Source organism: Sardina pilchardus, chromosome 7, assembly GCF_963854185.1.
Source record: "Sardina pilchardus chromosome 7, fSarPil1.1, whole genome shotgun sequence".
Classification (NCBI taxonomy): domain Eukaryota; kingdom Metazoa; phylum Chordata; class Actinopteri; order Clupeiformes; family Clupeidae; genus Sardina; species Sardina pilchardus.
Window position 1 is genome coordinate 29031726 of NC_085000.1, and position 22640 is coordinate 29054365.

At 44.3% G+C, this 22640-nt stretch overlaps 3 protein-coding genes across 8 annotated transcripts in view; 1 reads left to right on the plus strand and 2 right to left on the minus strand.

Moving 5' to 3' along the window:
• Positions 1 to 81: 81 nt before the first annotated feature.
• Positions 82 to 9488, minus strand: LOC134087875 (interleukin-17 receptor B). 6 transcript variants are annotated; one of them, XM_062541681.1, is made up of 19 exons: positions 9099 to 9488; positions 8924 to 8954; positions 8686 to 8735; positions 8405 to 8426; positions 8017 to 8139; positions 7792 to 7901; positions 7567 to 7693; positions 7398 to 7448; positions 5578 to 5663; positions 5379 to 5400; positions 3808 to 3930; positions 3578 to 3687; positions 3353 to 3479; positions 3198 to 3248; positions 3057 to 3077; positions 2895 to 2912; positions 2721 to 2807; positions 2076 to 2345; positions 82 to 1808 (listed from the first exon to the last, which is right to left on the minus strand). In XM_062541681.1, exons 1-19 carry the CDS (start codon positions 9174 to 9176, stop codon positions 1411 to 1413), a joined length of 1905 nt encoding a protein of 634 aa, XP_062397665.1. In that variant the 5' UTR covers positions 9177 to 9488; the 3' UTR covers positions 82 to 1410. The 6 variants fall into 6 exon arrangements, with proteins under 6 accessions (XP_062397665.1, XP_062397663.1, XP_062397667.1 ...); XM_062541679.1 differs by having other exon boundaries at positions 8686 to 8738; XM_062541683.1 differs by lacking the exons at positions 3353 to 3479; positions 3578 to 3687 and having other exon boundaries at positions 8686 to 8738.
• Positions 9489 to 10285: 797 nt separating this feature from the next.
• On the plus strand, positions 10286 to 14450 carry chdh (choline dehydrogenase). The gene is made up of 7 exons (XM_062541686.1): positions 10286 to 11021; positions 11302 to 11453; positions 11718 to 11847; positions 12271 to 12405; positions 12768 to 12910; positions 13535 to 13637; positions 13800 to 14450. Exons 1-7 carry the CDS (start codon positions 10286 to 10288, stop codon positions 14216 to 14218), a joined length of 1818 nt encoding a protein of 605 aa, XP_062397670.1. The 3' UTR covers positions 14219 to 14450.
• Positions 14451 to 16091: 1641 nt separating this feature from the next.
• Positions 16092 to 22640, minus strand: part of cacna1db (calcium channel, voltage-dependent, L type, alpha 1D subunit, b) — a 73617-nt gene continuing 67068 nt past the window's right edge. The window contains exons 45-50 of the mRNA XM_062542045.1: positions 21471 to 21497; positions 21126 to 21272; positions 20672 to 20832; positions 19848 to 19969; positions 19113 to 19514; positions 16092 to 18420 (exon numbers count right to left, since the gene is read on the minus strand). Of these exons, the coding sequence (XP_062398029.1) occupies positions 18118 to 18420; positions 19113 to 19514; positions 19848 to 19969; positions 20672 to 20832; positions 21126 to 21272; positions 21471 to 21497 (1162 nt within the window). The 3' untranslated portion in view covers positions 16092 to 18117. The remainder of the gene's footprint in view (positions 18421 to 19112; positions 19515 to 19847; positions 19970 to 20671; positions 20833 to 21125; positions 21273 to 21470; positions 21498 to 22640) is intronic.

The following is a 22640-nucleotide window of genomic DNA, read 5'->3' on the forward strand; positions in this document are numbered from 1 at the left end:
TTTCCTTTCGTATCATTGAGAGATTACAACAAATACCAGGTGTTCCAATAACTGTGGAGGGCACTGTATATGGCAGTGGCATCGGTTTTACATAAATAGTTTTATTTATCAAAATCATAAAAACATGTAACAGAAGACAATATAAATATATTTGTAACAGAAAATATGATCCATATTGAAATACAATGGAAACAATGTGAACATGTGAAAACTACTAACACGTAAAATCAGAAGTATTCTTGCAATATCAAACAGCCCCATACACCCAATATTATGTCCTGTCAGATGAATTAAACATGAAATGAGAGTAAGAAAAACTAGTCAGAATAAAGTGATATTTGGGGAGGTCATTCACCTTCCACGACAATGGTCCTAAACATACTGCCAAAAGAACAAAGCAGTGGCTTAAGGATATGAAGGTGATGTCCTGGAGTGGCCAAGTCAGAGCCCCGACTGAAATCCTATAGAACATCTGTGGATTGAATTGAAGAGAGCAGTCCATTGCCGTTCCCCACAGAATTTGACTGAATTTGAACAATTCTGCAAAGAAGATTGCCATAATGAAAGCAAAAGGAAGCTCTACCAAGTATTAAATCAGGTGTATGATGACTTTCCCAACCCTGTTATTCTAGTTTTTCATTGTTTATTAATTTTCAAAACTGTTGGTCTTTTTCCCCCCATTATTTTGATGTATAGCATTTGTAAATAAAACTGGAAAAATGCTTTTTTAAAAATGGGTTTTGATTTCAGGCTGTAACTATTTCAAAGGGGTATGATGACTTTCTATAGGCACTGTATGTAAGTCAGTTTGGACATGTGAAACAAAAGCCCTCTTTTAGTGCTCCAGGCAGCCAGGGTGACCTCTGCTCGTCACTATATAGCACTGGGTATGAATATATACAGTGGGGAGAATAAGTATTTGAACCTATTAGCCTGTTTGATGCTCATTGAGCTCAATGCAAATAAACAGGCTAATAGGCTGGAAAAAAAGACCATGCCAATCTAGCTATGGTGAAGGGTATGTGATAATGTGGGGCTGTTTAAATTCCAAAGGCCAAGGGAACTTTATCAGGATACATAATATCCTGGATCCATGAAATAGCTGACCTTTAACAATGAAAACATATTAAAAGAAATCCTCCTGCTCCTATGGGAATTTAACAAAGGGGTCAAATACTTATGCCCCCTGTATTTAAGGAAGAACATTTATTTATATTTACGATACATTCGTCAGTCAGAAAGACAATTGGTGTCCTGAGCGGTCTGAGTTTTACTGATTTTTTGAATGAAGGCATTAAGAACAATTGACAAAAGATGATTGTATATTCCTCTTTTTAGTCAACTTATGCATGGGTTCAAATACTTGAATACTTGTCATCCCCTCCTGATGTATCGTGTGTGCCTGATGCCTCAGACTGTGACAATTTGGAGAGCCTCCCCTTTGCAGGACTTGGATTGCGCCCATTGCTCCAGCTGCTGCACCACCTCCTTCAGTTTGTCCAGAGCTGTGTCTGAGTCCTGCCACCGCCTCCCCCCACCCCACCAGGACCTCAGCCACGGGGCCCCCACAGGCGTGCGTCCTGCACAGAGGCCGTGGAGGAGCTTCTGGAGGTCCTCGAGCAGGGCGAAGGAGCGGCAGCCCCTCAGCTCCACGGGCACGCTGCTCCTCGCGGCCGTCTTGCCCAGGCGGACCACCCACAGCTTGGACTGACTGAGCATCTTGAGCGCCAAGGGGTAGAGCTCGTAAGCCGAAGCGGGTACCGTGTGCTCAACCTGAGAGGGAGTGAGCAGCTTTCCCATGGACTCGTCTACCATGGGAGAGAGATGCACATGTTAGCAAGACAGAGCTATGGGAAATGGGCCAAGAGACAAGTCCAGTGTGTGTGACTGCAATCACTACAGTATACAACAGTACTACAATACTACATTACAACATTTTAATCACTCTATTAGTACAGTAAATTGATATATAAAATGTGTCACAGTTTGTAGCACTCCAATGATAAGGCCTACTGTCTATATGATATGCTAATGCCCTGCTGTGTGTTTGATGACATTTCTAAAGCCATTGGTACCCAGGTGTGTGGCGTGGCCAGGCAGCACGACGAGGACCCTGTTGGCGCTCTCGGCGACGGTGTGCAGCCAGCGGAGTGTGCCCAGCTCGGCCAGCCGGCCCCGCTGCCACACGTCGATGGCCACGCTGCAGGCGCCGCCGCTCTGCAGGAAGTCAGCCAGCGCCAGCACCGCCCGCTGGAACACGCCGTCAACGGCCGGGTACACCATTAGCACCGACACAGGAACCACCTCAGGGGTCACCTTAGACAGGCTTCCCGAGTGAGCCACATCTGGACAAAGTTCACAAAACAAAACAAAGAGAAAGTCACACACTCATTTATACTGTGAGATTACTGTAACATTTTGTTACATTGTAACAAAGCATGTATTACTTATTATTATATAATGCCCGGTGGAGTGTAACAGTGCCACAAAAATCAAGCAATCTGCGTTAGTTTTGGCAGGCCGCATGGTCAAGCCCACTGTCAGCTGTTAGTTTCTTATTGGCTATTTTCTATGGCTAAAATAGATTGTTGTGTTCTAACTTTCTACAAGTCAGTATATCTTGGATACTAGGATATACCAGATAATGAGGGAAGAAGGGAAGCCAAAGGCTGGCCAAGAACTGTGCAGTGGGGGTCCTACTGAGGACCAGGGAAACTCACAGAGGCCGACTCCAATGGCAAACGCCAGCAACATGGCCAGCATGACCAGTGACACGATCCAAGAAGCGCCGGACTCTTCCGGTGGCTCTGCGTGATGAAATGAAGGTGAGCTATGAAGTCAACACAATCTCAAGTGAAATGAAAAAGGCTGTGTCAGACAACTTGCATACTCACCTGTCAGTGTGACTACATCTTTACAAGGGAAAGTAGAAGATTGTAATTAATGACACGCAAATAAAATTAAACGAATGACTGAGGAGAATCCCTTGGGGATCAATAAAGTATCTATATATCTAAAATGTTTCCGTAATTATCGGAGAGAGATCATTGACTCACCAGAGGGCTGCCTGGTGGTTCCTGGAATGAACGGATTTTATGATATTAACAATCCCGCCATCATTTTATTAAGCCACACCTGAGTTAGTGCTTTAATTGTCAGTTCCAACTGTTAATTCTCACTGTCAAATGTACTCTTACCTTTAAATCTTCTGCATGTGGGATGGCTCATCATAATGATGTTGTCACAACCTGAGACACATTAAATGAACGAGAGATAGTGTGTGTGATTCATTGTGCATCTGTATCAATTGATAAGCAAACACATCATTGACCAAAGCAAACTGGACTGCTACCTGGAGTGGATATCTTGTTATGTCTTGTTATTAGTGTTTCAGATCCGTATGGTGGTTCTGGCAAGTTATGTGCCACTATGAAGTAGTGATAATCAGGTTCAGCATGGGCTGTGTAGCTGAACCACAGCTATGAATCAAGCAAACAAACAACTAAAATGAGAACAATATTAGGAGCAAATTTGACCCATTTGAGATAATCAATTAAATTCAATTTGTATAACATACCACATCTGCATCCCTTATAGAAACACTCTTGAATGATGGGTTATACTGACAGTAGAATCTAACTTCTGCTGACACATCAAGCTCTAGCCCAATCAGAGTATTAATGCTTGCTGTATGGAAATAAAGCAGGCATGTATATATCTTGAGTTGTAATCCTGTGATTTAGAGAGGCAAGTGAGACGAAATGGATAGCCTATAGGCTACAATACATTTTGTCAGACTGATCTTACCATCTACTTTGACAGCCCAGGATATATTTAGCATTGGTCCCTCATCAGTGGAGATGAGCGCTACTCTCAGATTGTGTAAAATGGATGGGTGGCTCTCATACTCGTCATAGGCTCCAGGAGGCACTGGGTAGAATAGTGATGTGTTAGAGATCCACTCATATACAGATTAAAACATGCACATTGTGGATGCATATAAACTCAGCACAAAAAATAAGGACATTTGTGTTTGGTAGATTATTTCTCTGTGGTAACAATGCTTTTTGGGAATACATCCTACAACTTTGGAAAGCCAATTTCAAATGATTCCCCATAAGGAACATGCACTTGTGGGATGAGCAGTAGAGTTGAGTATGTGAGTTGCACCAATGAAACATTTGCCATATCGCCTCTGCCAATCCTAAACAGTTTATTCTGCCATTGACACATTTGGTGTTTGGTGGATTGGATGATTGAAGTTTGAAGAAACAAGACATACTGGCAATTTAACAATGATATTAATTTCACAAACAGGAGCATCAGTAGTGTGTGGAAGAACCATACACAGCCACAACAGCTTGGCACCTCAGTGCTGACAGAGTGGGGAAATGGCCCTCTTGGGGTGTCATCTTCTTGGGACGCCCACTTTGCCGCCTGTCTTTGGCATCCCCCGTTATATGGAACTTGGCCTTAAGTTTGGAGATGGTAGCCTACTAGCGCTCTCCCCAAATAATGCCACAACTTGGTTTTGTGAAACACCAGCTTGAAGTTGCTTTATAGCAATGACCCTGTCCAGATCAGTCAAATGTGGCATGACGATTCATAGAGCAGAAACTTACTGACTGTAGCTGTACTTACAGTAGTTAGGCCCCATGCTCACAGGTGCTGCCAGTCAGATGCCAATCTGGCACCTCATTGGCAGCACCTGAGGGTACCAGGAGGGTACTATCTCAAAACAAGTGTCAAGGGGGGCGCTGTGGCGCAGCAGGCTACAGCGCCCGTACCATTTACGGGTCCGAGTGCCCATGGGGACCCAGGTTCAAATCCGGCCTGCGGTCATATCCCAATCCCACCCCATCTCTCTCTCCCACTTGTTTCCTGTCTACCTCTTCACTGTCCTATATAATAAAGGCAAAAAGGCCAAAAATATATACTTTAAAAAAAAACAAGTGTCAATAGCAACAGCAAGATAACCTGTTTGGCTATGGCAGAGAAGATTTGGCAAATTTGTCATGGGTTCAACCCACATACTCAGTGCTGCTGTTAATCCCACAAATGCATGTCCTTTACAAATGGGGCACTATTTGATATGGAACTGAACAGGCTTTCCAAAAGTATGTATTGCCAAAAAACATTGTTGAAAAATATTCTGCCAAACAGAAATGTCTTTACTATTTGTGCTACATTTGTTTAAAGTGTCCTACACTGGATTCCCTTCAGGCATTAAGCTTTCAATTTTCTTGAGGATTTTTTTCATTAAACTGTGAGTGTGTGAGCATGAGCTTGAAGCCAATGAAAATAAGAATAACTATCAAGTCAACTGGAGATAAGCTACAGACAAGTAAACAAACATGGAAATAATAAATCCAACTTACCTTCAGAACCACAGGTTACATTCTAAATAGAGAATTCATAAAATAATTCAGTGTAGCACATTACATAATATTAAGCACAAAGTGTTTTCAAGAAGCTTTATTGAGAACGAATCACAGTCAGTGCTTCATTAGGTTGTTTTTCATGTTTCATATTACAGTAAGTTAGTGTATAGCCAAAACAAACTGTAAAAACACTTACTATCTGAGAAGAGCTTGAGACCACAATGGCTGAATCAGTTGAATCCAAGAAAATGGATTCACTGGGTTTAGGCTGCCTGGTGGTTCCTGGAATGATCGGATTTTAAGATATTAACAATCCCGCCATCATTTTATTGGTTATGGTTATGGTTATGGTTATTTAGCAGACGCCTTTGTCCAAAGCGACATACAAATAAATAACAATACAAATTAAATAACAGTGAACAATTACAAAAAGGGAGAATAGCAATATTATCAATAAAACAATAAATTAAGCACTAACCTAATGAGAAATAAAACAATGAAATGAGAATAGCAATCAAATAAGTCACTCAGTTAATTATATAATAACAATAACTATAGCATGGTAAGGCTAAATGTAAGGACAATAGCAGAATAAATGTCAAATTCTAACAATGGACAAATTATAACAAAACAATACTAATATACAAACCATAACACATAACAAACGCTCAAAAGACTAAGTGCATATTAAACAAATATGCCTTAAGACCCCTCTTGAAAGATCCAAAACTGTTGCTGGAACGGAGAGCACTGGGCAACTCATTCCACCAACACGGAACCACTGAAGAATAGGATCTACAGTTTGACCTAGCATGAATGGCTTGTCGACATAACAGACGCTCCTCAGAAGATCGCAATGGGCGGTTGGGAATGTACATCTTGATCAAGAACTGAAGTAGCTAGGAGCAGATCCAGTCAGTGTCCTATAGGCCAGAGTGAGAGATTTAAATTTAATTCTGGCTACTATAGGGAGCCAGTGGAGAGTAACTAGGAGAGGGGTTACATGTGTCCTCTTTGGCTGATTGAAGACCAGTCGTGCTGCAGCATTCTGAATCAACTGTAGTGGTCTTAATACGCAAGCAGGTAGGCCAGCTAACAGGGAATTGCAGTAGTCCAGCTTGGAGATAACCATTGCCTGTACAAGAAGCTGAGTGGAATCTTGTGTCAGATAAGGTCTGATCTTCCTAATGTTGTACAGGGTATACCGACATGACTTTGCAATTGAGGCAACATGCTCAGAGAAAGTAAGTTGGTCATCAATTATGACACCCAAGTTACGTGCCGATCTAGTTGGAGTCAATGAGGATGAATCAAGCTGGATGTTCATCTGTTGGGGAATGGCTGTTTTTGCTGGAAACACCAAGAGCTCAGTTTTTGAAAGATTAAGCTGAAGGTGCTGATCCTTCATCCAGATTGAAATATCCTTCAGGCATGCAGAGATCCGATGGGAAACACTAGAGTCCTCAGGTGGGAAGGATAGGAAAAGTTGAGTGTCGTCCGCATAGCAATGATATTCAAATCCATGAGAGCGAATAATCCCACCTAAAGAAGTGGTGTAAATAGAGAAAAGGAGGGGCCCTAATACTGATCCTTGAGGGACTCCTGTAGTGAGGTCATGAGACTTTGATATCTGTCCCTGCCAAGACACGCTGAAAGAACGCCCTTTAAGGTAAGATTTGAACCAGTCAAGAGCTTTCCCAGAAATTCCCAGTTCATATAGTATAGAAAGGAGAATGTCATGGTTAACCGTATCAAAGGCTGCAGATAAATCTAACAGAATTAACACTGATGACTGAGCAGAGGACTTAGCTACTCTCAATGCTTCAGTCACAGATAGAAGAGCAGTTTCAGTTGAATGACCACTCGTGAAACCAGACTGCATAGGGTCTAGTAGGTTATTCTGATAGAGGAAGTCACACATTTGCTTGAAGACCACTTTCTATATTATTAAGCCACACCTGAGTTAGTGCTTTAATTGTCAGTTTCAACTGTTAATTCTCACAAATGTACTCTTACCTTTAAATCTACTGCATGTGGGATGGCTCATCATAATGATGTTGTCACAACCTGAGATACATTAAATGAACGAGAGATAGTGAGTGATTCATTTGTTTTAGATTTAGTGTATGCTCTGTATCAATTGATAACCAAACACATCATTGACCAAAGCAAACTGGACTGCTACCTGGGGTGGATATAGATGCCTGTCTTGTTATTAGTGTTTCAGATCCGATCGGTGGTTCTGGCGAGTTATGTGCCACTATGACGTAGTGATCATCAGGTTCAGCTTGGACTGTGTAGCTGAACCACAGCTATGAATCAAGTAAAACAAACAACTAAAATGAGAACAATATTAGGAGTAAATTTGACCCATCTGAGATCATCAATGATTTCAATCTGTATGACATACCACGTCTGCATCCCTTATTGAAACACTCTTGAATGACGGGTTATACTGACAGTAGAATGTCTCTTCTGCTGACACATCAAGCTGTAGCCCAATCAGAGTATTAATGCTCGCTGTAAATGGAAATAAAGGCATGCATCTTGAGTTGTATTCCTGTGATTTAGAGAGGGAAGTGAGACGTAATGGATAGCCTATAGGCTACAATACATTTTGTCAGACTGATCTCACCATCTACTTTGACAGCCCAGGATATATTTAGCATTGGTCCCTCATCAGTGGAGATGATCGCTACTCTCAGATCGTGTAAAATGGATGGGTGGCTGTCATACTCGTCATAGGCTTCATCAGGCACTGGGTAGAATAGTGATGTGTTAGAGATCCACTCATATACAGTAGGCTACAGATTAAAACATGCACACATTGTAGATAGAGATATTTCAAGTGTCCTACACTGGATTTCCTTCAGGCATTAAGCTTTCACTGTTCTTGAGGATTTTCATTACTGGGAGCATGATCATGAAGCATCAAAACAAGAGAGGCTATAAGTCAACTGGAGATAAGCTAGGCTACATAAAAGTAAACAAATCATGGAAATAAACCAACAAATCACACTTACCCTCAGGACCACAGGTTACATTCTAAATAGAGAATGCATAAAATAATTCAGTGCAGCAAAGTACATAATACAATGTGTTTTCAATCAGCTATGGAAACACCTGTTTTGTCAAATGTGTTTTGTATTGAGCATTAGTTGAACATTAGTAACTGATCCAAACATAGCAAAAGAGCAAAGGGGTTATTCTAACCGGGTGTAAACAGGTTTTCAAAATTGTGCTTAAGCAATTGGAAAAAAAAACTGGAAAAGTAGCCAAGCAAACTACAATTAAAAGCACTTACTATCTGAGAAGAGCTTGAGACCAGAATAGCTGAATCAGCCTTGTGGCGTCCTGCTTACATTTATTGGACAAAATAAAAGCAAGTCATAAGAAGAAAAGTAGATCAATAACAAAAGCATCATCCATAACTCTCTCTCTCTCTCTCTCTCTCTCACACACACACACACACACACACACACACACACACACACACACACACACACACACACACACACACACACACCTTTAAAGGGACTTACCCAGAATTACACTGGAACTGGAACTGATATTCTAAAAAAAAAAAAAGTTCTGTAGCCTAAATCATAGCCTACTTTCAATGCATTAAATCGAAATTAAATAGCCTATTTTAAGCATTGTACAAAATTAGCCTACAAAATTATTGCTACAAGTATTTCAAATGATCATTTAGCCTACTGGTAATGAGAAACTCCAAACAAGTGTGATGAGACTCCATATTGAAATCCAATGACGATGAAGGCACCGGAAACCCATGTCACCAGGCTGACTGCAAAGTGAACTCACTTGGGTGGGTAACAGATTATGTAGCCTAGGTGTGGGTGTGGACTCATGACCTAAGTGTAGCCTTCTTGATTATTCATGGGAATAATACATTATTGTATTATGAATTAGAATAATAAATGCCAAGAACATCAAGCCATTCTAAATCTTAAAGCTAGCCTAGGCTACTGATTGAACACTGACTTGTCGCGTAAATATATTATTTGTCACATCAAACAATTGGGGAAAAAATGAAAATAGCACAGTACTACAGACTAGCGGTTGAAAAGAAACATAGCTGAAGGCAACGTCCCGTAACCTATCAGAGGAAACAGATAGCCTACGTCTCCAAACTCCGCCCCAGACGGCTGGCGAGTTGCTGGCGATTTTGAAAGCGACTTGTTGTTTTCATAAACTTTCGTATGCTGCGAAATACTTGTGCACGTAAGTGTGTTTCTTCAGATTGACGTTGTTCTAATCTTGAACGCCATTTCTAATCGGAGCATAACCTTGTCAGTGAGTGCCCAATCTGTTTTACAAATTGTATTTTACAAATTCTATTTCACACACCGCCGTCGTTGTCAACATTTTGAAAGAAACCTTGCGGCGTCCTACTATCATCAAAATATGCTTACAAGTGGAAAGTAGGCCTAGCCCTTGGCAATGTGTCGCACAATTGGGAGGTTTTGCAGAGAAATAAAACATGCAAAGACCCATAAAGACCCCAAACGTAAGATATGTTATGACCCCCTGCTGCTGCAGCGGCAGCCACCTTTTCCCCCCCTCTGTCTCACTGACTTAAGCTACTCACCCATTTTGAAAGGACGTTTTGACTATGTGTTGATTGATTGGCTTTGTAAAGTTGTTTGATTTGTTGAGGCGAACAGAAAATATGTGATTATTTAGCTATACAGAAAGAAAACATTGAAGCCTGAACTGTCACCCATTAAAGTTAATGGACGTGTTCTTCATGTGTCATAACCTAGGCTACTACACTCTTGTTTCTTTAGGACCCTGTTTCTGTCTGTGTTTTCTATCGTCACAAGGACTTGGCATTGGGACACTCTGACTTCGCATGAAGATCAGTCAGAGCAAAAGTCAGCATGCTCTCATTCACACTGTCCAGAACAATGAGTTGTGGCCTTGGCAGGTGTCTCAGTCTGGCACCAAACTCATGGTCCTCCCAGGCCTTAACTCGGGTATGTAAAGGGGCCTGTAGTTACAGCACAACCACTTCCAGCCAGAGGACCCCTTCCTATAGCTATGTTATCGTAGGGGCCGGCTCCGCGGGCTGTGTGCTGGCCAACCGGCTGACGGAGAACGCGTCCGAGTCAGTCCTGCTCCTCGAAGCCGGGCCCAAGGACATGCACCTCAACAGCGTGCGCCTCTCCTGGAAGATCCACATGCCGGCGGCGCTCACGTACAACCTGTGCGACGAGAAGTACAACTGGTACTACCACACGCTGCCCCAGGCGGGCATGGACGGGCGCGTGCTCTACTGGCCGCGGGGCCGCGTGTGGGGCGGCTCGTCCTCCCTCAACGCCATGGTGTACATCCGCGGCCACGCCGAAGACTACAACCGCTGGCAGAGGGAGGGCGCAGAGGGCTGGGACTACGACCGCTGCCTGCCCTACTTCCGCAAGGCCCAGGCCCACGAACTGGGCGCTGACCGCTACAGGGGAGGCGACGGGCCGCTGCACGTGTCCCGGGGCAGAACCAATCACCCCCTACACCAGGCGTTCATCGATGCCGGGCAGCAGGCCGGGTACCCGTTTACGGACGACATGAACGGCTACCAGCAGGAAGGCCTGGGCTGGATGGATATGACCATACACAAAGGTCAGGACCTCTGGAGAAACCCCACTTCACTAAGCATTTGCCCAGCTACCCCTCTCAATCAGTCATTAAATGCCTGTATCTGAAATACTGCTTTAAGGATATAGCCATGTTTTCAAAGGCATTGCTTGGGGCTCCCATCAGATAGGAGATGGGAAATGTCTAATGTCTGTATAGTCATTTTATTCATAGCTCTTACTCTGTAACAAGCAATCCAAGCAGGTGTAAAGTGAATGAATGTGTAGTGAATGAGCACAGGTGTCCCAACGTGCTTCACCCACAGGAAAAAGGTGGAGCACAGCCAGTGCCTACCTGCGGCCCGTGCTGTCCCGACCCAACCTGAAGGCGGAGGTGCGCTGTCTGACGACCCGCATCCTTTTCGACGGCACCAGGGCGATCGGGGTGGAGTACCAGCAGAACGGGGAAACCAAAAAGGTAAGGTGAAAGGTCACGATGAGTATGCACCGTTGACAGCGCGATGAGTCAGCCGCTCACCAGGTCTTTGATCTGGTCCGAGCACGACACAACGGCGTCTGGATGACTGACTGGGCGATGACTAAGAAATTGTCTTGATAACTTGATGCTATTGTATCTTACACATTCACATTCCTCCCTCTGGGCTGTGTGCCCCATGATGTGAGATTACAGACACAGTGAATTTGTGTGTGTGTGTGTGTGTGTGTGTGCGTGACTGGTCAGGTGTATGCAGAAAAAGAGGTGATACTGAGCGGCGGGGCGATAAACTCGCCACAGCTCCTCATGCTGTCCGGCGTGGGCAACGCAGATGACCTCCAGGAGCTCGGCATCCCCGTGGTCCAGCACCTGCCAGGTGATCTCCACTCCTCTGCGTCCCCCGCGCCCCCCCCCCCCCCTCACCCCTTCTCTGTGGCTTTGAGGCCCGCTTCTGTTTCCCTGTCTGTATTCCACGCTAGTCCTAGAACCGGACTGTTGAAAGGAGCTTTCAAAAGCTATTGATTTATTCCCACACTTCATGTTCATGGATAAAATTGTATTTGCTCAAGGTTGTCGAATGCGTGTTTATATATGCAAGATGAAATGAGGTCATGTGGTCATTGCACTGGTGATCTTTGAATGGTTAGTTTAATGATTAATGTTTAATGTTTTCTAGGGGTATTTACTCTCTCTCTCTCTCTGTGTGTGTGTGTGTGTGTGTGTGTGTGTGTGTGTGTGTGTGTGTGTGTGTGTGTGCGTGCGTGTGCGTGCGCGTGTGTGGTTGTATTTGTCTCCGCAGGAGTGGGCCAGAATCTGCAGGATCACTTGGAGTTGTATGTCCAGCAGCAGTGCACAAAGCCCATCACCCTCTTTAAAGCCCAGAAGCCCTTCCACATGCTCAAGATTGGCATAGAGTGGATGCTGCAGCAGACAGGTAGCGTCACTGCCTAAACTTAAATGTGTTCTCATCTCATACGATGGGATACAGACATTAAGGGCACTGCCAGCAACAGCAAGCTGCAGTTAAAGGTTTAAGTTTTAAGGTTTAAGCTGCTACTGTGTTTTATGTAAATGTGTTAATGTGTTTGTCTGTGTCTGGAACTATTTGTTTGGCTGCCATTTTGACCAGGACTCCCTGGCAGTAAGAGACGCTCAGTCTCAATGGGACAATCCTGGCTAAATAAAGGTTAAATAAAATAAATAAATAAAAAGTTCTTAGCTGTGAAAGCATGACTGATGGCGAGTTTGAGAGTGGGGCAGGGTGGCGTGTCACTCCTCGTCTGGTCCGTCTCCTAGGCTACGGGGCAACGGCGCACCTGGAGAGCGGAGGATTCATCCGCAGCCGACCCGGCGTCACCCACCCAGACATCCAGTTCCACTTCCTGCCCTCGCAGGTGGTGGACCACGGCCGAGTGGCCTCCAAGATCGAGGCTTACCAGGTGCATTTCCCGTGCAGTTTTGGTTTTGCAGACTTGCAGTACTGCAACTTTCTACTTTCATCTTCCTTTTTTACTTTCTCTCTCGCCATTGTGCTCTCATTAGCTACTTTTTAGGCAACCCCTCCCTACAGTACATGCATACTCAACTCCCAATTGTTTCCATGTAAATCCATGTGAATGTCATTGAAGTTACTACAGTCACGTCTTTCCCTGAAGTAAGATCGGAGTAATTAAATGGCACCATAGACATTTATTGAAGGTGTCAAGCAATAAAATGGGTTTGAAGCACGAGAAACATCAAGCCTCATAAATATGGTAGAGTTCAATCAGGGACGTACAAGCCATCAGTTTGCCATTGATGTTTTTAAGGACAGCATGAACCACAAAGGCATGTTTCAAAACAGCAGAAATTACACTGAACACTGTGATTACAGATGAATCTTGTATATTTTGTGGCATTAGTTCATGTTTGAGTAAGAGTACGTTTAGCTGAGGTTTTTCTTAGAACCCATTCACAGCAGCTTACAGGTTGCATAGTATCATCCATGGCATCATACTCTTGGTTGTATGATGATAATGTCCCCATGTGTCACTGAGGAGATTTTATTCTTCATAATCGGGTAGGTCCATGTTGGACCGATGAGGAGCACCAGTATTGGATGGATGAAACTGAAGAGCAAGAGTCCACTGGATCACCCAATCCTTCAGCCCAACTACCTCACCTCAGGTTAGTGCTGTTGGATTGAAAACAGATGCCCAACTTCCTACTTACATCTTTTTAGTGGCAGTGGCCTAAGGGAGTCATTCGAGATTGCGACAACATTTTATTAACATTTAACGTTTTATTCACTTTGTTTACTCTTTCGGCTTCACCGTCCCTGCCCCTTAGACGTCGACGTATGGGAGTTCAGGGAGAGTGTGAAGCTGTCGCGGGAGATCTTCGCTCAGAAGGCCTTCGATCCGTTCCGAGGCCCCGAGGTCCAGCCGGGCCCGGAGGTCACGACGGACGACCAGATCGACGCCTTCGTGCGGCAGAAGGCGGACAGCGCGTACCACCCGTCCTGCACCTGCAAGATGGGCGCGGCGGCGGACCGCATGGCCGTGGTGGACCCCCAGACGCGCGTCTACGGCCTGGATGGGCTCCGCGTGGTCGACGCCTCCATCATGCCCAGCGTGGTCAGCGGCAACCTGAACGCGCCCACCATCATGATGGCCGAGAAGGCCGCCGACATCATCAAGGGCCTGCCGTCACTCGGCGACCCCGGGGTGCCCGTCTACCAGCCGCCCAGTTTAGAGACTCAGCGGTGAGGGGCCTCGTCGTGCCCACACATCAGCCACTACAGGTGCCCCACTCCCTCAGCATTACCGCATACACAAAATGGTACTCTGCTTACATGCTGTTAATACGTCACAGGCTAAACAGCTAAAAACGTCAGGATCATATTATTTTACCGTCAGTGAAATGAATAGAATAAATTAAACTTAATTATTTGTGATGCCTTAAAGTGCAATTTAATTGTCTTAATGAATGCTTCTGAAATGATCATTCCGTTGCGCCGTCCTGGAGATTGAATAATTATTTTTGAAATTAGAATGATATATATTTTTGCAAAGTTAGATTTTGCATGTAAGTGGTAGCAGTGTTACATAAAGTGACATGCTGGTGCTGTTTTTAAACGGAGTAGCATAGGCAGCTTAATCCTCTGAAATTCAAATGTTAACCAAAGGGTTCCGATTAATCTCCTTCAGTTCAAAGGCTAACCAAAGGGTAGAGTAGACAAAACCAGTGTGGCAAGACCAGGACCACCAGAGGCCCCCACACACATTTCAACAGCAATACATTTTTTCAGTGATGTTTGTAATAATCGTATTTTAAACTTGCAAATCATGTCCCCAAAGCAGGGTCTTTTTGTGATGTATTTTATCCAAACCAAGTAAGACTTTATACGCTTTATAGTCCACATTTCATATCAAGGAAGATTGTAAGAACGAATGGTCAGTATTTCAGGTTTAAGGTAGTGCAGTGAAATATTTGGTGTGTCATGTACGAAATACTATGATATTGAACTCCAGTGATTTTCCTCCGTTAGTCTAACACTCCATGTCCCTAAGGTACTTTGATCACTCTTCTGTAAAGATAGGGTCTTTCTTCACAATAGTAATATGTAGGCTCTATCAAAGCTTATATATCTCCTATCCTCTGCCTGCATCAAATAAGGGACCTCTTTCTATAAACACTAACGACATTGAAAAATGTTGGCTACAAATTCCAGTTAAAAGGGATGTACACACACACACATATACACAAACTTTATACGTCTTACCTGTACGATTTTGAAGTGTTATTTTGGAGAATGTATGTCTTTGTCAGGGTAGATGTGATTCCTGAATGTTTACAGGTTACAGTAATTGTTGTATATGTGATACGTGATATGTTCATAATTCATTCAGTTTGAATTCTTCACTAGCATGGCTGCCTGACGTGTAGAAATGTGATCTGTGTAAGGAAATCTTCATTTACACTAAATATGATCATACAAGTGACCTTCAAGTGCTGCCTGAGATGTGACAGATTGCTAAAGAGTATTACTCACTTGGTGTTACTCACTTATGTAATATGAATGTCAAACAGAGTTACTGAGCAACCTAATCAGAACCGATCATATCTGCTACAGAGCCTGTCCCCGTTCCTTTCCCCCCTTATCAGTATGAAGGAAATCAGTAAATGTGAAAGAAATTGTTCTAAGATTTAGTTTTTCCGATATTTTGATGATTATTAACTGAATTATTACAATGTTTACATTTCATTTTACAAACTATTTGTTACACTTCTTGTACTCATTACATGCTTAAATCCTTATTGTAATCATTTAATATATTGCACTTGTTTGAATTTAAGTTGAATTTAACAATAAATTCATGAATTTCAACAAAGAGACGAGAAAAGTGAAATGTTTAGAATAATGGATCCTTATGTACGTGAACATGAAGGCTACAGAGGTGCCCATGAAGGCATGCATGCTCTAAGGCTTGCTATTGTGGGGTTTCATCATTCTATGGCTAGAAACAACAATTCCATCGAAAAATGAAACAGACCAAAACCACAAACAATGTACGCTAAACCAACTCTCTCACAAACCAACTGTCAGCTTTGGAATCATCAAACAGTTTTTTTTTTTGCAAAAAGATTTTATATGTTTAATAGAACTTGGTACAAAAAATAATTTGGTAGAAGGAAGTAAATGGCAGTTACAGTTCAGTTGCTTTGGGCAGATGTGACCGAGGTGTTCACGTTTTGCAAACAGCAGCACACAGTCGTAGTCCCCATTCAAACTGGCTAGCTATTGGAGGGAGCTGGGAGGTCGGAGGCTGAAGGGTATGTCATTGGTTGCAGTGCTGATGGCAGTGATGGCCTTAAGATGGCGGCTCCTGGTCTGTTCCAGAGTGGAGTCGAGAGTGAAGGACTCTGTACCTGAGGACTGGGAGCAGTCGGTGTACAACACAGGTGAAACCACCAACAGCGTTCACATTTTACAGTTACAAAAAGATCATTGAGCATTTTTTTTTTTTTTTTAATCGTCACCATATATAGAATCCAGGTCCTAACTGGGTATAAAAGAGAAGCGGTCTGAGTTCACTGAAATCAATGCCCCGAGCTTCATATCAAAATGATGTTGGTTTGTCAGTTAGAAAAACCCTAAGCGGGGGTGCACTGATGAAGTCTGTGGTTTCAGATCTCTGGGATCTGATTCTGAACAGATTGATTTTTTTTTTCTCCTGTAAAATCACACGCACAGTATAAAATAGTTTCTTTGACCAACTCATCAAGCAGCATTGAAAATGCTAAAAAAAGCATATAAGGATTTTCTACTTGTGCACTTGTCATGAACAGGATAAGCAGAAGAGCTATCTTTCACTGTAGCCATGACTACAACTACAAACTATGACCTCCCCACCACCCCACCCACTCTATTTGTCAGAGTGGAGAATATGGCAGATGATCTGCTAACAGAATCCGACTGTTTGGGTACAGGAAACTGGTCTTCTGCATATCATGTGCGCTGTAAATTCACATTGGCTCATATCATTCTAAAACAGCTATACTTGAATGCAACGCATCAGTGCGAAAAAATAAAAGGCAAAATAACATTGTACATCATGAAACATACATCTACGGGAGTTTAAATAATAGCAATCTAGTCCACAAGAAGTGGGAGGATATTGCTAAGATATCTGCATTAGGCCGGTCACTTACAAAATATAAAGTATCTCTTTTAAAAGTATGACTACAATACAATAATAAATAATACACCGAAACAAAAGAAGCTCCATTGCCTGGCTGTTGGTGTTACTTTGTGGGGTGTGAATTAGGAAAGAGGTGTACATACAAAAGTAAGTCTGACTTTCAAGTTTGATAATATGGATTAGATGACGTGATATCTAAGTAAAAATATTTTTATGACACAACGGATTGGAAAAAAAGGAATGGCAGATTTGTTTCAGAAACTATGGTTCACTATTTAGGGTTCTTGGTGTGAACAGGAAATGGGGTAAGGCATTGGAGGAGAGGATATGACCGTAACAGGAAACTTGATTGGTTGATATGTGAATCAAAAGAATAAACCCACAAAGGGAAGTGACCTGTCTTGTTCAAACTCACTTAAAGATGCAGTCCGCAATTCAGTTTCGCCAACCGTTGATATTTGCGTTCAACAGCCAATCCAATGAGACCCCTTCCATGCATCTGCAGCAGCATGTCGACTGGCTGAAATTGTTTATGGGTCGGTTCAAGCCACACTGTTTGTTTGCCATTTACAGAGCCAGGACTGACAACATGTGTAACCACAAAACACTGAACAGACAGTTAGAGGACTGTGAGAAGAAATTTGCAGAATGACAAAAAAGTAGGCCAGAATCACAGACTGAACCTTTAAGCCACCTCTTTAAAATATCATGCATCTAGCTGACTGCTTCCTTTGACATCCCACAATCCTCTAATCCTACACTATTGAATTCTCCTTGAACGTTTTTTTTTTTTTTTTCCAGAAATGGGTGCCATATCTCCCCTTTCATCAGATCAATTGGGCAAGTCCGAACACAGACTCATCCACTTCTTTGGAAAGGCACTTTTTTTTTTGTTAAGCACGTTGTCCTCATGCGTGAGTTTTTGTGACGGGCGCTCCGCTAATCAGAGCGGACGGCGGACGCTATAGCGTGGTGATGCATATCATCTCGTCGGTCAGGTCCTCCTCGTGCTTGCCGCTGGCCTCGGCCTCCTCGTCGCTGTAGTAGTGCAGGCTGCGCTGGCGCGGGAGCGCGGCCGAGTCGTCGGGGTCATCCGAGCCGGCGCCGCCGCTACCGCCGTCCGCCATGCTGCCGTTGAGCAGGTTGCTGGCGGCGCTCTCCATCTCGTCGATGGTCATCTCGCACGCGTCGGCGATCTCCTGCTTGGTCGCCGCCACGAACTTTGGGTCTTTGGCGTACTTCCCCAGTCCCTCCGAGATCAGTACCTGAGCAGAGGAAGGTGGGACAGAGGAGTCAACGAAACACTTCATTTGTGTAGCTATTCAGCAAACACCAGGGAGACACACACAGGTCTTTGGTATTATTTGCCCTCAATATGGTGCCTTCCAGGCAGCGCTGCCTTCAAGGCACTACTCCCCTCAGTTTAGGGGTAGGATGAGGGTTGAGGGGGTTAGGGTTAGGAATAGGGTAAAGGAAGGTGCCTGGAAGGTGCCGTTGGGGGCAAAAAACACCATTGAGCACACATACACTTCCCGCAGAGAGCTTGGTGACATAAATGTGCAAATATTAACATGCCCACTGAACAGAGCAAACGTCTTTGGGTTTAGGTGACCATTGAGATCTGGCTGGTAACTATTTAACCGTCCTTGTTCATTTGGACGAGTCATAAAACCCATCAAATGAAGCCCTAGAGCAAATTGAGACATTCTATCTGTTAATTCAACAATGAGCTACTGTACAGACCAACATATCTACACATGTGTGTTTGAGGAGCGTCTGAGCAAGGCTTTCCAATGAATGGGTGAGGTCATGAGGAGGAATGGGTGAGGTCATTAGGATGAATGGGTGAGGTCATTAGTCATTACTTCATTATTCCCACAAGCACAGCCTAACATCCAACAGGCATGCGTTTGGGATCAACATGTGTGTTGTTAGGTGGGGGGGGAGGGGTACTCACTGCCTCCACCAGGCTGTCAGCGCTGCCTCTCTTCTGGCTGTGCTTGCTGTGGAAGTCCAGTGGGATCTGCAGACAGCCGGGGGCAGCGGCAGCAGCAGCAGCGGCGGCGGCGTGCGACGACGGCGAGTTGGCGGCCGAGCGTCCGGGCCGGTAAGCGTGCGTGAAGCTGCGCGAGTGCGTGCCGGAGCGGGACAGGCGGCCCGGCAGCTGCGGCGTGTACCAGGAGCTGCCGCGGGCCGTGCCCGGACTGCTGTTGGCGCTGGGCGGCCCGCCGTGCCAGTCCACCTGGATCAGCGGCGTGTAGGCGGCCGCCGGCGTGGTGGGAGGCGTGGCCCAGGAGCGCACCGAGCGCGTCGGGGAGACACGGACCCGGCTGGGGTCCAGTCCGGCCACTGCCATCACCTGCGTAGCCATACAGAGGCATGGGTCAGTGTGCTTAAGTACGGTACAGTACCGTACAGTACAGTACGGTACAATTTCTTTGCAGACCTTGCAAGGCCTTCCCCTTTGTAGACTTAGCAATGTTTCACTATTGATAAATGCTACATATCTCTTATCACCTGTGAATATACTTGATTGTGTTCCACTGTATATTTGACCAGTTGTGTGTGTACGTTTGTATCTATGCCCTTGTATGTCTAAAGGTTGTGTGTGTGTGTGACTGTGTGTGACTGTGTGTGTGTGTGTGTGTGTGTGTGTGTGTGTGTGCGTGTGTGTGTGTGTGTGTGTGGCTACCTGATGCTGCATCAGCTGGAGAGGTAGCGTAGTGCGGTGGTGAAACCCAGGCGACAGCAGCGTCTCGTCCTGACTGCTCTGCCTCCGCAGACACTCGATGTTGAAGGCGGACCTGTGAGGAGCTGCACAGCACAGTCACCACATGGTTACCACCAGCAGAGTAGCATCACAACACCCATTCTGTTCTGTCTCATCCTGTCCCATAATAGCATTTTTTTACCACTCTATTTCAGTTTCAAATGTGTTATGTGAAACTGAGAAGTAATCAGAAACCCTTACAGATACGTCAGGTTTCTGGTGAACAGTTGCGGTTAACTTTGCAGATTTGCAGCAATGTAGCCTAATATGCAAATTGGGTTAATCACCAGAAGTTCCCTGGAAGTTTGCTACTATTGGCTTAGTGTGGTGGCAAATCGCTGGGGAACACAAAACTCATTGTTGGCAGAACTTTGCTGGAAGCTTGCCTCTTGTGGGCAACATTGGCAAACATCTGGTTCTATTTTCTAGTGAACTCATTTGTTTCCCATTTATAACCACCCACAAGTTCGCTGGAAATCTGCGACATACGTTTAACTTTTGTAAGGGAATTCCTATTCCTAAAGCCCAATTCACACCAAAGATTGCCAACGTGACGAGACTGAGTAGCAGCGGTGTGAATTAGAAGTTGCACGTCGTTGCAAGCCGTCGCAGAGCATTAAACATGTTGAGTCGCAGTCGCAAGGTTTTAGAAACGTCGCGGCTCGTCTCGTCTCATCTCGTCTCGTCGGGAATCTTTGGTCTGAACCCTACTTGACGTCACGTTCATTCATGTTCGATGGTCTTACTCTGGGGGGAGGCGGAGAGCAGCCGCCGTATGGGTGACCTCCTGCACTCCTGGTAGATGGGCTGCTCGTCGTCGTCAAAGAAGCTCTCGGTGTGGTGATAGCCCCTGGGCGTCTCTGGGTCGAAATCACTCACACTGTCGTGGTACTCCCGGTAGAGTCTCCTGATTAAGCCGACAAGAAATAAACACAACAGGAAAATAATAATAATAAAAAAAATCAGAAACAGGATAATAATGACTCATTTGTGTGGTGCAGCTTAACGAAGGGACACAAAAGTGTCAGCTAAATAAAGCTGATTGGTGGTATTTAAATGAATCCATGTAAATGGAATTATACATACAGTATCCATGTAAACATAGATAAGTCATCTAAAATCGTGAAGGCCGCCATGCCTGTTAAATACATCCATGTAAATGTAGACAATTCATCTAAATCGACGATGGCGATGCAGTACCTCCTGTCGCCTGCCAGCATGATGTCGTCCTCCTGGAAGTCCTCCCCGCTGTGGTACTCTCCAGAGCCCTGCTCCTCGTCACTACCATCTCCAGCCGAAGGCTCCTCTCTCCGGATGGTGGGGTAATGGCTGACCCCCGAGTCCGACCTGGACAGGGTTTCAGCAGAGAGCAGGAGTCATGAAGTGCCTCTCTGTATGATCTCATTTTCATCTCAACAGTAATTGGTATATGTGCAGCTGTACAAATCTGACTAATAGACATGGAACCAGACACAGCTTATCCATAGTGGCTACAGTTAGGTAGGACACATTAGAACACTGCCATCCATCCACACACACACCTACCTAATGTAGGTCTCATAGTAGCGTGCTCTGTTCCAGTGGAAGGGGATACATGGAGGAGATAGAGAGAGCATGGGAAAAGGGGGGAAAGGGCAAAAGGGGTAACAAAAGTCAATGGTTATTCACTGGTGCATATACAAGATCTCTGTCAATGGAAATGGACCGTAGAGACTGGGAGAATGGCAAAAAAAAACATATTTCGTAACACGTGGACATGTCACGCACAGAAGGTCACATACAAGGCGGATATGTCTGCCTACTGAGTTGGTTTATCAAGTTCAACACAATCAGGTCATAAGCGCTCTGATTATAAAGGTGTCTTTGGGCTTGTGGGGGTAGATTTCCATCTTTACAGCTTTTGTTGTTATGGAGCTACACCCTGGAGATATTGGCTTGCTCCCTGGGCTTGCACAGGCTTGAATATGGCCCATGGCCCACGGCACCGCACTAAATGGTGATGCCTTTTGATCTTCATGGCTCATCAAGTTTTAATGCCTTTTTAACTTGAATTTCATGGCTGGTGAACTGGTATAGCATTTGAGGTGTTACATCAAGATGCGATTCTGACTATGTTTAATTCAGCAAGCCATTCAGATTTACTAGCTAAAGTCAGACCAAGTGCCAGCTTGTTGAATAAGAACACCCCAATTTTAACCCATGCAGACCAAGTTTCCGCTGAAGACTGAAGAATGAAAGTTTGCCAATTTTTTCGCAGGCTCGGGAGTGACCTGTCGATACTTATGTCCGTATAAGCAAACTGGCCCTTCTGAACAGGGTTAGTGGCTGACAGTGGACAAGGGTGTTGTGGTGCTTCATCCTTTTGATATTTTGGCCAAAGTATGACACAGAGGATTTATTAAGACCTCAAGAAACTATTTAAATTAGGGAAAATGAGTCAAATATGTCCTCTGTTAGTGAGTAAATATTGTTGTATTGCCGTTATTGGCACAATTGTATTCCGATGTGACTTCTTGCATAATCTCAGTGTGCACACTTTCTTGGCCTCGATTGATTCCCTGCTATCTAGAAGCAATAACCAGTATGGTGAATTAGTCAAAACCCATAACTTGGAGTATATTCATATTGTATATATCGCTTGTACTTTCCATCCCGAAATCCTCATTCATTCTGTTAGGAGCCAAATGCATGTACTGATTCTAGTTCTGGCAATAG

Excerpts from the sequence above, each read along its gene's own strand:
- LOC134087875 (XM_062541679.1), bottom strand. The coding sequence starts at position 9,176 with ATGGGTTTCCGGTGCCTTCATCGTCATTGGATTTCAATATGGAGTCTC. Across the intron at positions 7,449-7,566 it reads GGCATCTATATCCACCCCAG|GTTGTGACAACATCATTATG; the intron begins GTAGCAGTCCAG and ends AATGTATCTCAG. Across the intron at positions 3,078-3,197 it reads CACATGCAGAAGATTTAAAG|GAACCACCAGGCAGCCCTCT; the intron begins GTAAGAGTACAT and ends CGTTCATTCCAG.
- chdh (XM_062541686.1), top strand. The coding sequence starts at position 10,286 with ATGCTCTCATTCACACTGTCCAGAACAATGAGTTGTGGCCTTGGCAGG. Across the intron at positions 12,406-12,767 it reads GTGGATGCTGCAGCAGACAG|GCTACGGGGCAACGGCGCAC; the intron begins GTAGCGTCACTG and ends TCCGTCTCCTAG. Across the intron at positions 12,911-13,534 it reads CCAAGATCGAGGCTTACCAG|GTCCATGTTGGACCGATGAG; the intron begins GTGCATTTCCCG and ends ATAATCGGGTAG.